General features: G+C 33.6%; 1 protein-coding gene across 2 annotated transcripts in view; it reads left to right on the forward strand.

The window, feature by feature from the left end:
- LOC111059742 overlaps positions 1 to 12,389 on the forward strand; it is a 347,934-nt gene that overhangs the window by 321,135 nt on the left and 14,410 nt on the right. For both annotated transcript variants that reach the window (XM_039423651.1, XM_039423652.1), the window contains exon 13: positions 10,896 to 10,943. In XM_039423651.1, coding sequence (XP_039279585.1) covers positions 10,896 to 10,943 — 48 coding nt within the window. The remainder of the gene's footprint in view (positions 1 to 10,895; positions 10,944 to 12,389) is intronic.

Raw genomic sequence — 12,389 nt, forward strand, 5'->3', positions numbered from 1 at the left:
AAGAAATTCGAAAAATATTCAAGAAATTACAGTGAACTATTATTCCACCAATTATTCTAGTGAATTCATTTTATAAAAGAAATTCGAAGAATATTCAAGAAATTATAGTGAAATATAATTTAACTAATTATTTTAGAATTATCTGCTGTAAAATTTATTATAACAATCATTTTTGAAAAATGACTTTCCCTAAATTTCAGTCAGTTCCTTTCTCGTGTGTGCCAGAAAATACCTCTACAGTGGAGCTAATAGTAGTGAAGTCATCTTCATTTTTCATGTCTCTGAAATTGAATGGAAAGTGTAGTCTGTCTCATAGAACATAAGGATCCTCGACTAATGTAGGCTACAGTATATTTTGGTAGATTTTGGATCTCACTTGCAGAACACGTGATTTTTCTCTTTTATTGATCACCATCTTTGGAACGAACTGAGTTAAACACAGCTCGCTTCAAATAATTTAATTTAATTCGCTACTTATCTCAATCGAAGAGCGGAGTTTTCTGTTCAGCTCTGACGTCAACACTTGTGGCTGTTGGATTCATAGGAATGCAATCATTCTAGCCTATATAGTTCATACGAACATCTTTTTTTACTTTTGCGTATCTAGTCGTTCAGCTTCCGGTGTGCGCCAGATTTCGAGTGACAGGAAATCCACCCTGATTTGCAATTCGTTTCAATTCTTTAATGGTGATGTTGGATTTGATTTTCATGTTTCATTTCCCAATTGAGTGTTATCTTTTCAATACCCAAATATTCATCGTATACATGGTACATCCAATTTTCTCTGTATTAATATAGATTCACTGTCTGAGGTATGAGTAGTAGACGAGAAATAAATACCAAAAGAGAAATATTCAAAAGGAGAGGAGAACAGGAAGATAAGAGGAATAGGAGAAAAACATAATACAATTAGAAAGAAGAGAAGCATTGGCCCCTTAATTTATATTTTTTATTCAAAGAAGTTGAAATTACCATAAAAAACTATTTTTTCTGAACAAAAAAGATAAAAGTGATATTATTAAAAAATAATGATAATCCATTTCTAATATCTGCTTACCACATTAATATAACCTTCATTACTACACAGAAAGTTATTGTGATAATGATCTAATGATTTTTGAATTTATGAATAGTTTCAACTGATTAGTAGATAATTCAAATCGAACTAATTAGCATCAAAATTTCTCCAGTGCACAAATTAGAAAATTATCGTGACCTATTTTGAATGACCGAAAAGAAACATTTAATGATAATAATAAATAGTAACTTCAAATTGGCAGAATAATATTTTTATCTATCCTTTATAACAAAAACAGCCTCTCTCTGCAACTGGGGCACATATTTTTCTAGTATGATTTGCAATATTTTACTTAGCACTGCAAGTTATTTTGATGAAATTATTCATGTCTGTTCAAGGTCATAAATGCAAAGCGAACATATTCATCAGTTCAAGTCAGTTCCAATAATCCATTCTCCTACAATGATGTGGTGGATTAACGTCTCATCAAAAGATGAAGCTCCATTAATAATTTGATAGTTTTCAGTAAAACTGTATTGAAAACTAGCACGTGATGATCATGAGGTCAGAGTTGGATTGGTGTTGATAGTAGGAAAAGGTAGTTGACTCGTTGTCGTTAGGTATGGTCCTTACATGGTAGGCAGCCTCTAACTGGAAGAGCCAATGCATGAGAGCAAGAAGTGGTCCTTACATGGCAACGCTCTCTCATTGACCTCGTCATGACGTCATTTCTCAGCTTGCAACACCTGTTCCATACTCTTTTTCCTCTTTGATTTTCATTTTCTCTCAACTTGTTCAAGACAATCAAAATTAAATACTAAAAACATTAGCATCGCTCGAAATCCCATTCAGAAACGAGCATAGATGTGATAAGGTCTAATTCAGCTAATATAGAAGCATTGTGACTCTTACTTGACCTATTTTCTGAACTTCTTCACATCCAAGCTCTATTAAGCTGATAGAGACTAAACTATATTTCGAACTGTGGTCTACATGCAATTAAACACGTAGTCTACATCAATATTCATGTTCTATTTTTATTTGTTCAGTCGTTAAGATACATGCTTCAATTTATTTGACAAACAACTTATTGTCCCCATGCAGTAATAAGTTTTAATGAATTCTGATAAGATTCCAATTTCAGTACTACTGTATTCTGTAGCATTATTTCCTTCTGACGTTATTGTTCTTTAAATGATTTTACTTACCTATTACACAAGAAACTGAAAAATTGAAAGTTCGTTACCAGACAGTCTAAAAGTTCTCTTCAAGCAACATGTACAATAGATTATTATTTGATATAATAGATTCGGCAGTTATAGATGTTTAATTTTTTATGGGAAAAAATACAAATCTTTAAATCCTAATGATTGGGTGACCTCTTGCACCTTTGAAAAATGTAATTTTATAAGTGTAATTTGAAGATATCTCGTTTAAAACTAAGTCTTCATGTTCTGCATTTATGGCCATGTGCGGGCTTTGTGACCCAAAAAATAGTTAAATCAATCATATTCAAGTAATCTTGTCAAGAGATGATGCTTGGCAATCAATGTAAATAAATTACACTTCGAGACAATTTATTGGAACAATATCTAAAATATGTAAGCTATTTTATTTCCATATATGCTCACTACATCCAACAAATATTTTTTTCCATCTTCCTGTGATGAAAATCGACTAGAAGACAGTGAGTATAGAAGCCTTCTGTAATCTGCTCAAAGATAGCTGCAGGCAAATGCGTTCCCGAATTCACTGTTGTTATCAAAGGAGATTTATCTTGGCAAATTCTCTTGACAAAAATGCAGACTGAAAGGAAGGCCAAGGGCTTATCGATCAAATTTCATTCTGAACCGCCTCTTCTCCTTTCAACCCATCACAACTTTCATTGTCAGTAGCGTGAAGGCATGAAATGTGATAGTGCGGGTGGGGATGTGAGGGGGGTTACTACTTGTGGACTGGAAAGAGAGACTTGTGTCGTCTCCCCAGCTTTTCTGCAGCACCAAAAATAAAATTCTCCATTCCTCTTCATCCATTTTTGCTTGCCTTTGTCTTAATATCTTTAGGGAGAGACGAGAGACGTGATAGGTGGAATTGCCAGTTTTTGGTGAGGACAGGAGGTGGAAATTGTTGGAGAGCTGAACCGACTGGCTGGAATTTTTCAGATGCATTCTCACATTCCTGAATTTTATTTTTGTCTCTTCGTTGGATAACTTCGTCGTATCACAAGGTTTTAAAATCGAACGCAGGAGACTTTCATTAGAAATGTCTGAGGATTTTCCCATTAATCAAGGAGGTGAAGTGCTTTGGAAGCCAAATTTATCCATCTCTTAATTACATTTATTACTCATACCTTTTGATGAGGCTGCTAATGCGTGTAGTGCTGTTTTATCGGGATACATCAAATACAATTTTATTTAGTATCTTAGGATAGAAGGGTAATCGGAAATGAAATTAGCTTCTCGTAGTAATTCTCGAATCTATTTTTAGGAGTTTTTAGACTATAAAGCTCAAATACATAGGGATTTCAAGAGCACACAATATTTTTGAGTTGTAGTATTTGCAAGCATCGGTTTTTTTCAACATCACCGTATTTCAAAAATAAAGTTAAAATGAAATTTCTAAATGTGTATTCACGCTTTTGAACTCTTCTCACTCTTTTTTTTATGAAAAGTCAACAGTTAGCACAATTGAAGGCAACTTGCTTGAATTTCAATGAAAGTAGAACGAATTTCAAGTGTCAAAAGCAACTTATTGAAGTGTATTGTGACGGACCGCCGGTCATATTACAGTGTTATTAACGAAAATAGAAAATCTATTATTAAACGCTTTTTAGGTCAGCCGATTAATGGCGGCGACGGTAACCCACTTGGCAGGTCCGAATCCAACTCAGAAAAGCCGCCTTCCACTTATTCCGGCCACAAACCGGTACCAACTCTCCAGTCTCCACCACTGTCAACCGACCCTGCCTGCACCACTTGGCAGTTCTGTATTGCTCTTGAAAGTTCATTTCAATTCTTCGAATCCGAAAATTCTCTGATACTCTCATGGCTTCTCAATTTTATTGACTCTTATCCAATAAATATTTTTCTGGCTATCAAGTAATGATTGATCGATGATCGTTATTCTGTAGTTCTGATTAATTATTTAAAAATATCTAGCTTTGTAATATTCTTCAATATTGTATTTCGATGATATTGTATCAATTTTGGGTACATTGAGCAAAACTATTACTTTTTGTCGTTTCAATGCCTGAATTTTAAATAGTTGGTAATCTTCCCTCTATGAATATCAGTTTCAGTTCTTCCTCTTAGTATTCAATCTCCTCAATATTTGAATTGATATTCTCAAAGATGTGTATAATTTGCATAATGAAATAATTTCAGCGAAACGTGATATCAATTTTTATTATATTAAACTCCAGTTCCTATTCGAAAAAACCTGATGTACCTATGACGAGTATTGAGACCTGTTTAGTTTGGAGAAAACTGAAGAGAAAATGTAAACAAAGTTCTAATTTTAATATTAATTTATCCAATACTTTATTATTTAATTTACATCGGTTTGATGTGCAATCATTGGATTAATAATTTATTGTTATCATTGTTGAATTAGGTTGTGATCTGATGAATGAATAAAAATGAAAAAATTGTCGGATCCCTGACAATCTACAGTGGTATAAAGTAATGAATGAATATGTAGAAAGCAAGTTCAGTAAAATGGTATCGTGAGCATGAATTAAAGTACTTGATGTCCATTTTGCGAATGTAATTCGATCGTCTGGTCAGAAATTCAATTAAGGGTCCGCATTTAGAAACAAGAGAAGAACTTATAATAGGTCGGTTACGTTTTTACTAGACCATCGCGTGAGTGTAAGTGATGTAGCGTGACTAGAACTGTACTGCGACAATTTCACATCACACGCCAACACTATGGCCAAACATACTTTATAATACATTCACACAAGCACACAATATAATCCACATGAATTTAGTGAGCGCGGTTCCTTTAATCACCTGAGGCACCAAGAACAAGCTTAGATGCAGCTAAAGAATCAAGCTTGATCGTAAATTGAACTGTTTGTTCAGAATATTTCAAATTCATTTGCTTGTTTTCTAGTAGAGTTCATCCAACTGTAACGGTACAACAATATTCTGAATTATTTAATGGAGAACACAAAAATTGATTTTTATTACTGCGGTGTTTTTTCTCTCATACAATTTATGAGGTTATTCACCCAGCAGTTTGAAAAAGTATTCCGTGTATTAAATAATTCCAGATCATTTATATTCTAATATCGTGTCACCGCAACTACACGATTCACCCAGTTCCACGATAAGAAAAGTATTTGCTATATTGTAGATGTGACGTCCCTTTTTATCTTTGCCCCTTGATATTGAGGCAATTATGAAAAAATCGAAGTAGACATTCATTCGGCTATCCACTGTTTTGCTATCTACGAGTATTAATGATCTACTAGGAAGTATTAAATTAATAATAACATACAACATACTGTGAGGAATATACATTGATTAAATGCCGATCTACATGTTCATAATGCTTATGACTGAACTACTACTTTAAAGTGTGAAATCTCAGATGAAAGTGAGATGAGATCAAATCAAATCAAACTGTACTTAATATTATGGTTTTGGGATTTTTGGGTCATGATTATAACCAACAGATGACATCGATGATAACACTCAAACTGTCACACTGTGTTTCAATGGGGTCGTTCGACAAAGAAGGATTGAAAGCTCTTCATGAGTATCCTCACTGTACTTGAGTGCTGCTTCACTCAAATGAACACTGTCACTGTCTCCTAAGCTCTCCTCGATTTGAGTTTGTGAACGAACATGAACTTGTTGAAAGATATTATTATTTTAGTAATATGTAATCCGATTTAATTGTATGTCAATCAATACAACTAACATGCAACTGAAATATTATCTTCAATCAAAATTTTACATTCTTTCTTTGAAATATTTCTAAGTTTTTTCATCTTTGTGGTCACAATCTTTTTTAGTACAGTTGTTAAAATTTTCATTGTACTAAACCTAAATTCCATCATTCTAGAGGCTATGATTCAAACTCTACGGGTTAATGACTTTTTTGAGCAATGAAAACCGATGATCTAATTCGTTTTGATTTGTTCTCATGCTTCTTACATGCATATCTAAATTCTCGAACATTTTAAAGACCTAATAAGAGATAACATTTGACCTGAAGTTGACAATAAAATTGTCAGAAGACAATAATGTATTATCGGCTGATGACTATTTGAAGCAGCTAGCAAGACTTGAAATGCGATCGGACAAGATATTGGAATACATTTGTGTGACTCATTGGTAAAGTGGCGATGACGTCATCAAGTGTGTCACACACACACTCATGCGCAAGAAAGCCTGATCGAGTGGAGAGCCTGAAATAGCGGCAGGGCACCGATCATTTCCGAAATTCCTAAAGGCTGCTATTTCGAAATTTGGCTGCGTTGAGTGCGGGTGCGATTTCGGGCTTTTGGTGCCCCCCCCCCACAGTGCGTGGGTCGGAGTTTCTCAGCGCCCCCTGCCGTGCGGTTTAAGCAGTGCTGAGTGCCAACTCCACTCATGAGACACCATAAATTCAAGCTTATTCTCAATACTGAGCTAAGGCAGTCCTGTCCTATCAACTTCCCAAAGCCCTATAACGTAAATCTTTTAGAGAAGTACCAACCGTGTCGCACTTATGGCATTAAATTCTATAAATGTTATTGCAGTGAACGCCCTTTGGGTTACTTTGGAGTAAAACAAAGATTTTTGGGTAGTGCTGTATCAAATATTTTAGTAGCCTATAAAGAAAAATTTGATAACTGTAAATCATTTTATCTCTGAATTCCCTTCTATCAGGGCAGAAGACTTCACCTAGTTGAACGAGCGTTAGCGAGTTCTCACTTTTTGACTTACTGAAGGCCAAAGTCGTTGTCCATCTGTTTGTATGTTCTACAATAACTTTAGAAAGAATTGATCAATCAGCTTCAAATTTTAAACACGTATTCAAGTTCGTTGGACAAAAACATTGTCTCTCTCCTTCGTCTTTTTTCAGGATATAACAAATAACATTGAAATTGCATAAGAGAAAAATTTGTTTTGACTTATCATTAAACTGGAGAGTCAACTGGAGAATTTATTGCATGAAATTACAACAGATTCCATTCATTCATAACATCAGCTGAGGTTATTTGGAAGCTACCACACAGACATGCGCTGACACGTCATGATTCCAGCTAGTTAGTATTATACAACTCTTACCTCAAAAAACTGATATGGGTCAATGTGCGGTTTTCGCCATTAATTTTTTTCTTGAAAATCTGTATCGAAATCATGTATCACATGACCATCTTCTCATTTAAAAAAATGATTTTGGATTCATATGAGTGACAAAGATGTTGAAGCGACAGAGTGATTTGAAATTTCAAATAGGATCCCCAATGAAACCTACTGTTACTGTCAAATAATTCTTATAAAATAAATATTTAGCAGTTTCCATCATTTTCACCAAATCTGTATAATTAAAATTTGCGGATTTCAAAGATTACAATGCAACAGTTCTTGAGCGAGTTCTTCAACCCAGTATGTTTATGATATGTCATATTTCTATACCTGTATACTGTACATATTTCTACTCAAATCAATCTGGATTTTTCCAACATCCTGAATTATGATTATAATCAATCAAGAAATTCAGATTGGATTTATAATTTATATTAATTTTTTTATTCATATTTCATAAAAGCTAGTTGATTATGTAATTGAGTAATGGAAAGGATGAGTGGACCTATAGCTGTGGGTAAGTTCCGAATTATCAGGAATCCAGTACTACTCATGAATGGTATTTAGGGGAGCGGATTCAATAAGGAGACGCGGGGACGGAGCAAGGGACAATATTATTTGAATGGAGGCGGCTCTCCAATTGATCACCCGTTGAAGTAGCAAGCGCATGAATTTTCAATTCATTGAATTGAAAAGTTTTTGCCAATTATTGTATGTCACACCCATGCAGTAAATCGATATTTGATATTTCTCTCTCCTCTTCAAATGGAATAATTTTTTTTCTGTTAGAAAAAAGAAAATTGAATTATTTATTGGTTCCTGGTAATCGCGAACTACTCGACTATCAAGATAGAAAACCTGGCAAGTTACCAGTGAACTCACTTTTTACGACCTTCTTGCTTAATCAATGGAAGCTAAGTACATTTTAAATGGAATTTCACTTCTGTTCATTGCTCTTTTGGCAAATATAATTGGAGCGTTGAGCAATTGACAGAAACGTTATCTTATCAGCATAAGTATTCCATACATCAAATTCCATACATCTCTTATCAATTGAATGCAACGGCATCAAACTATTCAAAGTTTCAAAGATCTATGAATTCAAAGAGCTTAATAATCAAAGCTTACACCTTTCATGGATTGAAATATGATTTATTCATACATTCAATTGATACAATCATATTAGGTCTACAACATGACATCATTTTCTTCTTCAATGTCAAAAAGGATTTTTGGATTTCTATCACACGTTTTCACTTTAGACTTTTAGTGCAGGTTGCACAAAAGTCGGTTAAATTTTTATCGTGATTAATTCCACGAGAACCAATCAGAGAAGCCGTCTTATCAAAAAAGCCTTCTCTGATTGATTCTCGTAAAATTAATCACGGTTAAAATTTAACCGGCTTTTATGCAGCTGGGCCTTTGACCTGTTTCCATCGCTGAGGATCTATTCACATTTATTGCAAATTCTAATTTTCAATTGAATAATTAATCCTTTTTTATTTGTCATTATTCCCATACACAAAATTTTTTCAGAAACCAAAATTTCATATTTCCAGAAACCAAAATGTAATTATTATATGCAAGCAATAGTATTGGTGAAATTGTGTGTGTAACATTGTATGATTAATTTGCTATTATTCACATGTTCGTGAATTATGAATTTATGAACATATTAGAAACAGTGGAACGCCTTGTCTAACATACAAATATGAACTAGGTACTATGAATTACTTCACTGATATATAACTAAAATATATTACAGTATAAGGAGTCAATCATCAATCAAGGAGGCTATTATATCGAGCCATTTTCAAGTATAAAATAAGGGGAAATATGCAAAATATTGGATTTATAATTCTGTTGAGGTTGATAATCTCGTTGGCAGGATTTCCGCATTCTGATAATAGACTGACTATGTCAACTTGCCAACTTATCTCTTCCGTTGAATTGCGGCTCTCTTATCACACTTGAATATGCTTCCAAATCCACAGAAAACCAAAAGTCTTGTTTCTCACCAGGAAACTTCAGGCTTCCAAAAAAGATAAGAAATCAATTCTGATTTTTATTTCAGGAAAAGTGAATGTACATTTTCTGTTACAATTGAAAATTTCCTATGGTAGGGAACTTTTTCAATTGGATGAGATTCTAAGGAGCGGATTTTACCTTATTTCTCTTTTTTTTTTGTTGAGCATGATATACCATTAGCACTATCAGGCAAATTGTTTAGTCAAAGTTATTCCAATCTCACACCTTACTCACCCACTTCACAAAATCCTCAATTTTTAATCTGCAAACCTGATTTTCTCAGGATACCATGTCTATAGCATCCTTCTCTATTTGAAGAATTTGTACTATCTAAATATCTAAAAATCACTTGTTTGATATTCAACTTCAAATATTTACCCACCTATCTCTTGGAAATCTATAAGTGAAAGTTTCCTGTGAGCTATGGTAACCAGTAGATTCAACTTCAGACAATGAACATAATGAATTATTGATAAGACCGACCTTAATTGATGAAATCTCATTGATATTTCTAGAGCTTTGTGTGCTGTCTGTGAGAAAGAAAGAAAGGTTATCAGTAATTTGTCAAAGATAGATTTACCTCAGGCTTAGTGAGAGTGACATAGCCCAAATGACTAAGAAGTTGTTGAATTTTGGCCAATATGTAATCAAATAAGGAATTGCCAAACTAGAAAGTAGCCTAGAAATTTCAGTCGGTTCTAGGAATTTTGAAATAGGAAAAATCTCTGAATGGTTTTCATTCAGTGACAGAAGCGTGTGAACCTGTCGAGAGGGCCGACTATTGTTTGCTAATCACCTCGCAGGTGGAGACCCCAGACTTGGTCCCAAAATTCCTATTTTTCCTCGTTGGTCCCAAAATTCCTGGTCTCAATATTCCGGCCCTTTCAGTCATCCTGCATTAATGTCAATTTTGCAAACTTTAAATTTTAAAATAATTACTCCTGGGCCAAAAACAAGTGACGAAGCAGTGTGTGATTACATAACCTTAACTTTTGGACAACATAAACATTCTATCAAAATTTTTGGAGAGAAATAGTACAGGCTCAGCCTAGTTTTTCCTCCAATGTCATAATAAATTATATATTCTATAATATATATTATGATTATAGTGTTTTATACAATAAATGAAATGAAATGAAAAAAAAATGATGATCACCTTATTAAGGAATTTACCTATTTCAACAAAGTCACAATGCAAAAGCCAGAAGATTTTTCAAAGCAAGAAGTTTAATGATTAATTACTGTTGGATTTTCAACTTTATGCTTCTCTTTTCTGTTTAAAGAATGAGGATAAAAATCAAATTTATTCAATTCGCAAAATAGACACAAATAATGAAATTTCTCAAGTTGTAGATTGCTTAATTGTACTTTTAAGTGGACACTGTCAATCTGAATGACTAAGTTTAGCTTAATTCAATCAAGTGAAAATATTCCGTTCACATTGTCTTTGGATTAGTGTGTTTCCTTAATTGAATTTCGAACTTCTGTATTTTAAATACAGTTTTTAGTATGTTTCATTCTTAAACAAGAATTCACTTTTACAGGAAACAGTTCCAAAGACCAGAAGAAGGAAGTTCTATCGCCTACACAAGGTAAGAAGACTCAGATCATTGCTATTCCAAATCTTTTACTTATAGTTTTAAACACTGATCTCATCGTTTCAACATGAAATACATGATGCTCGATATTATTATCATCCGACATTTTTTGGGATACTTCTTGCGCATTTTTCCATTCTTCATGATTCTGTGTTTCCAAAGAAGAAATTATAATATTCAAGGTATCATCCTTTACTTATTACAATAATTCTGATTATAAGTTTCCAATGCTCTAGGTCTAGGGTGAGAGTGTGTAAGATGAACCAATTACGGGCACTAGCAAGTGATCAAAGCCACTTCAAAAGTGAAAGTAATCAGTCTCGTTAACCACTCCATTACACTGATTAGATTTGGTAGCGTCTAAAATAATCTTAAAGTTCATCAACTTTTGGACTAAAGTAGCTTGGCAGTGTAGAAGGAGAGTTTACAAAGCGCTGAAAGGAAGAAGTGCTCCAACTTTTGAACAGATGACACTCGTCGATCTTCTTTTTTGTAGCCATGGCAACTGTGTGTTCAATTTCCTAGCGAAAAGCACTTGTCAGCCAATTTCCTTACTAGATGAGCTCCACACATCAGCTACCTCATACTTAATAAAATAGTTTCAACTTCCCCACATCCCATTTCTTCTCTCCTCTCCCACTACTTCTTCTTAATCTTCGTCTTCTTCATTTTCTCACACTTCTTCAGGAACAAGCTTCTCCTGTTTAATACATTCAAAGTTTTAATCAAATTTCGAAATTTCGGAGAGCGTTGTTTCGGAGGAGTCGATTTTGTCACGTTCACAGAACATCGTGTGAGTTGAACAAAATAGATAATTCGATATTTTGAATTTGGGAAATAGATTTGCAACCCTAAAAAAGAAATTATTTTTCAAATGGTATTTTCAGAATGACAAATCTATATTATGACAATTTTTGTATTGAGATTTTTTGGTTTACACTGTTTACACCACTCACCAGGGGCGTATATTAGGGGTAACGAGGAGAATAAATTGTTTGTTTTTTGTGAAATAATTAGAAATACTATATTGGCAAAAATTTATTGAGACAAAATTCGGGAAACCGTTGGTTCCGATCCCAGCCACAGCTAAATGCTAGATTCTAGCCGTCGCTGTATTTATTTATTTATCCATATACAAATACAATTCAGGTAAAAACAACAGGCATTCGCCCAAAACTGCTTTAAACCTTAATTTGGATTACACAGTCTAGAGGTTATGTAAAAATGATAACTTAATTCACATACTATTTTGAGACCAAAAAAATATATCTACTACAATTTTGAATTCATAAGATTAATTGATTTCAAAATACAAATCTAAATAAAAATATTACTTCACAATCATCAAAAACATTATAAATTCACTTAAATCCACAATATTTTACTCATGTAAACATCAAAACATCTGTGAAGTTGATTCATCGGTCCATCTTCTTCTTT

This window comes from Nilaparvata lugens, chromosome 3, assembly GCF_014356525.2.
Source record: "Nilaparvata lugens isolate BPH chromosome 3, ASM1435652v1, whole genome shotgun sequence".
NCBI classification, from domain to species: domain Eukaryota; kingdom Metazoa; phylum Arthropoda; class Insecta; order Hemiptera; family Delphacidae; genus Nilaparvata; species Nilaparvata lugens.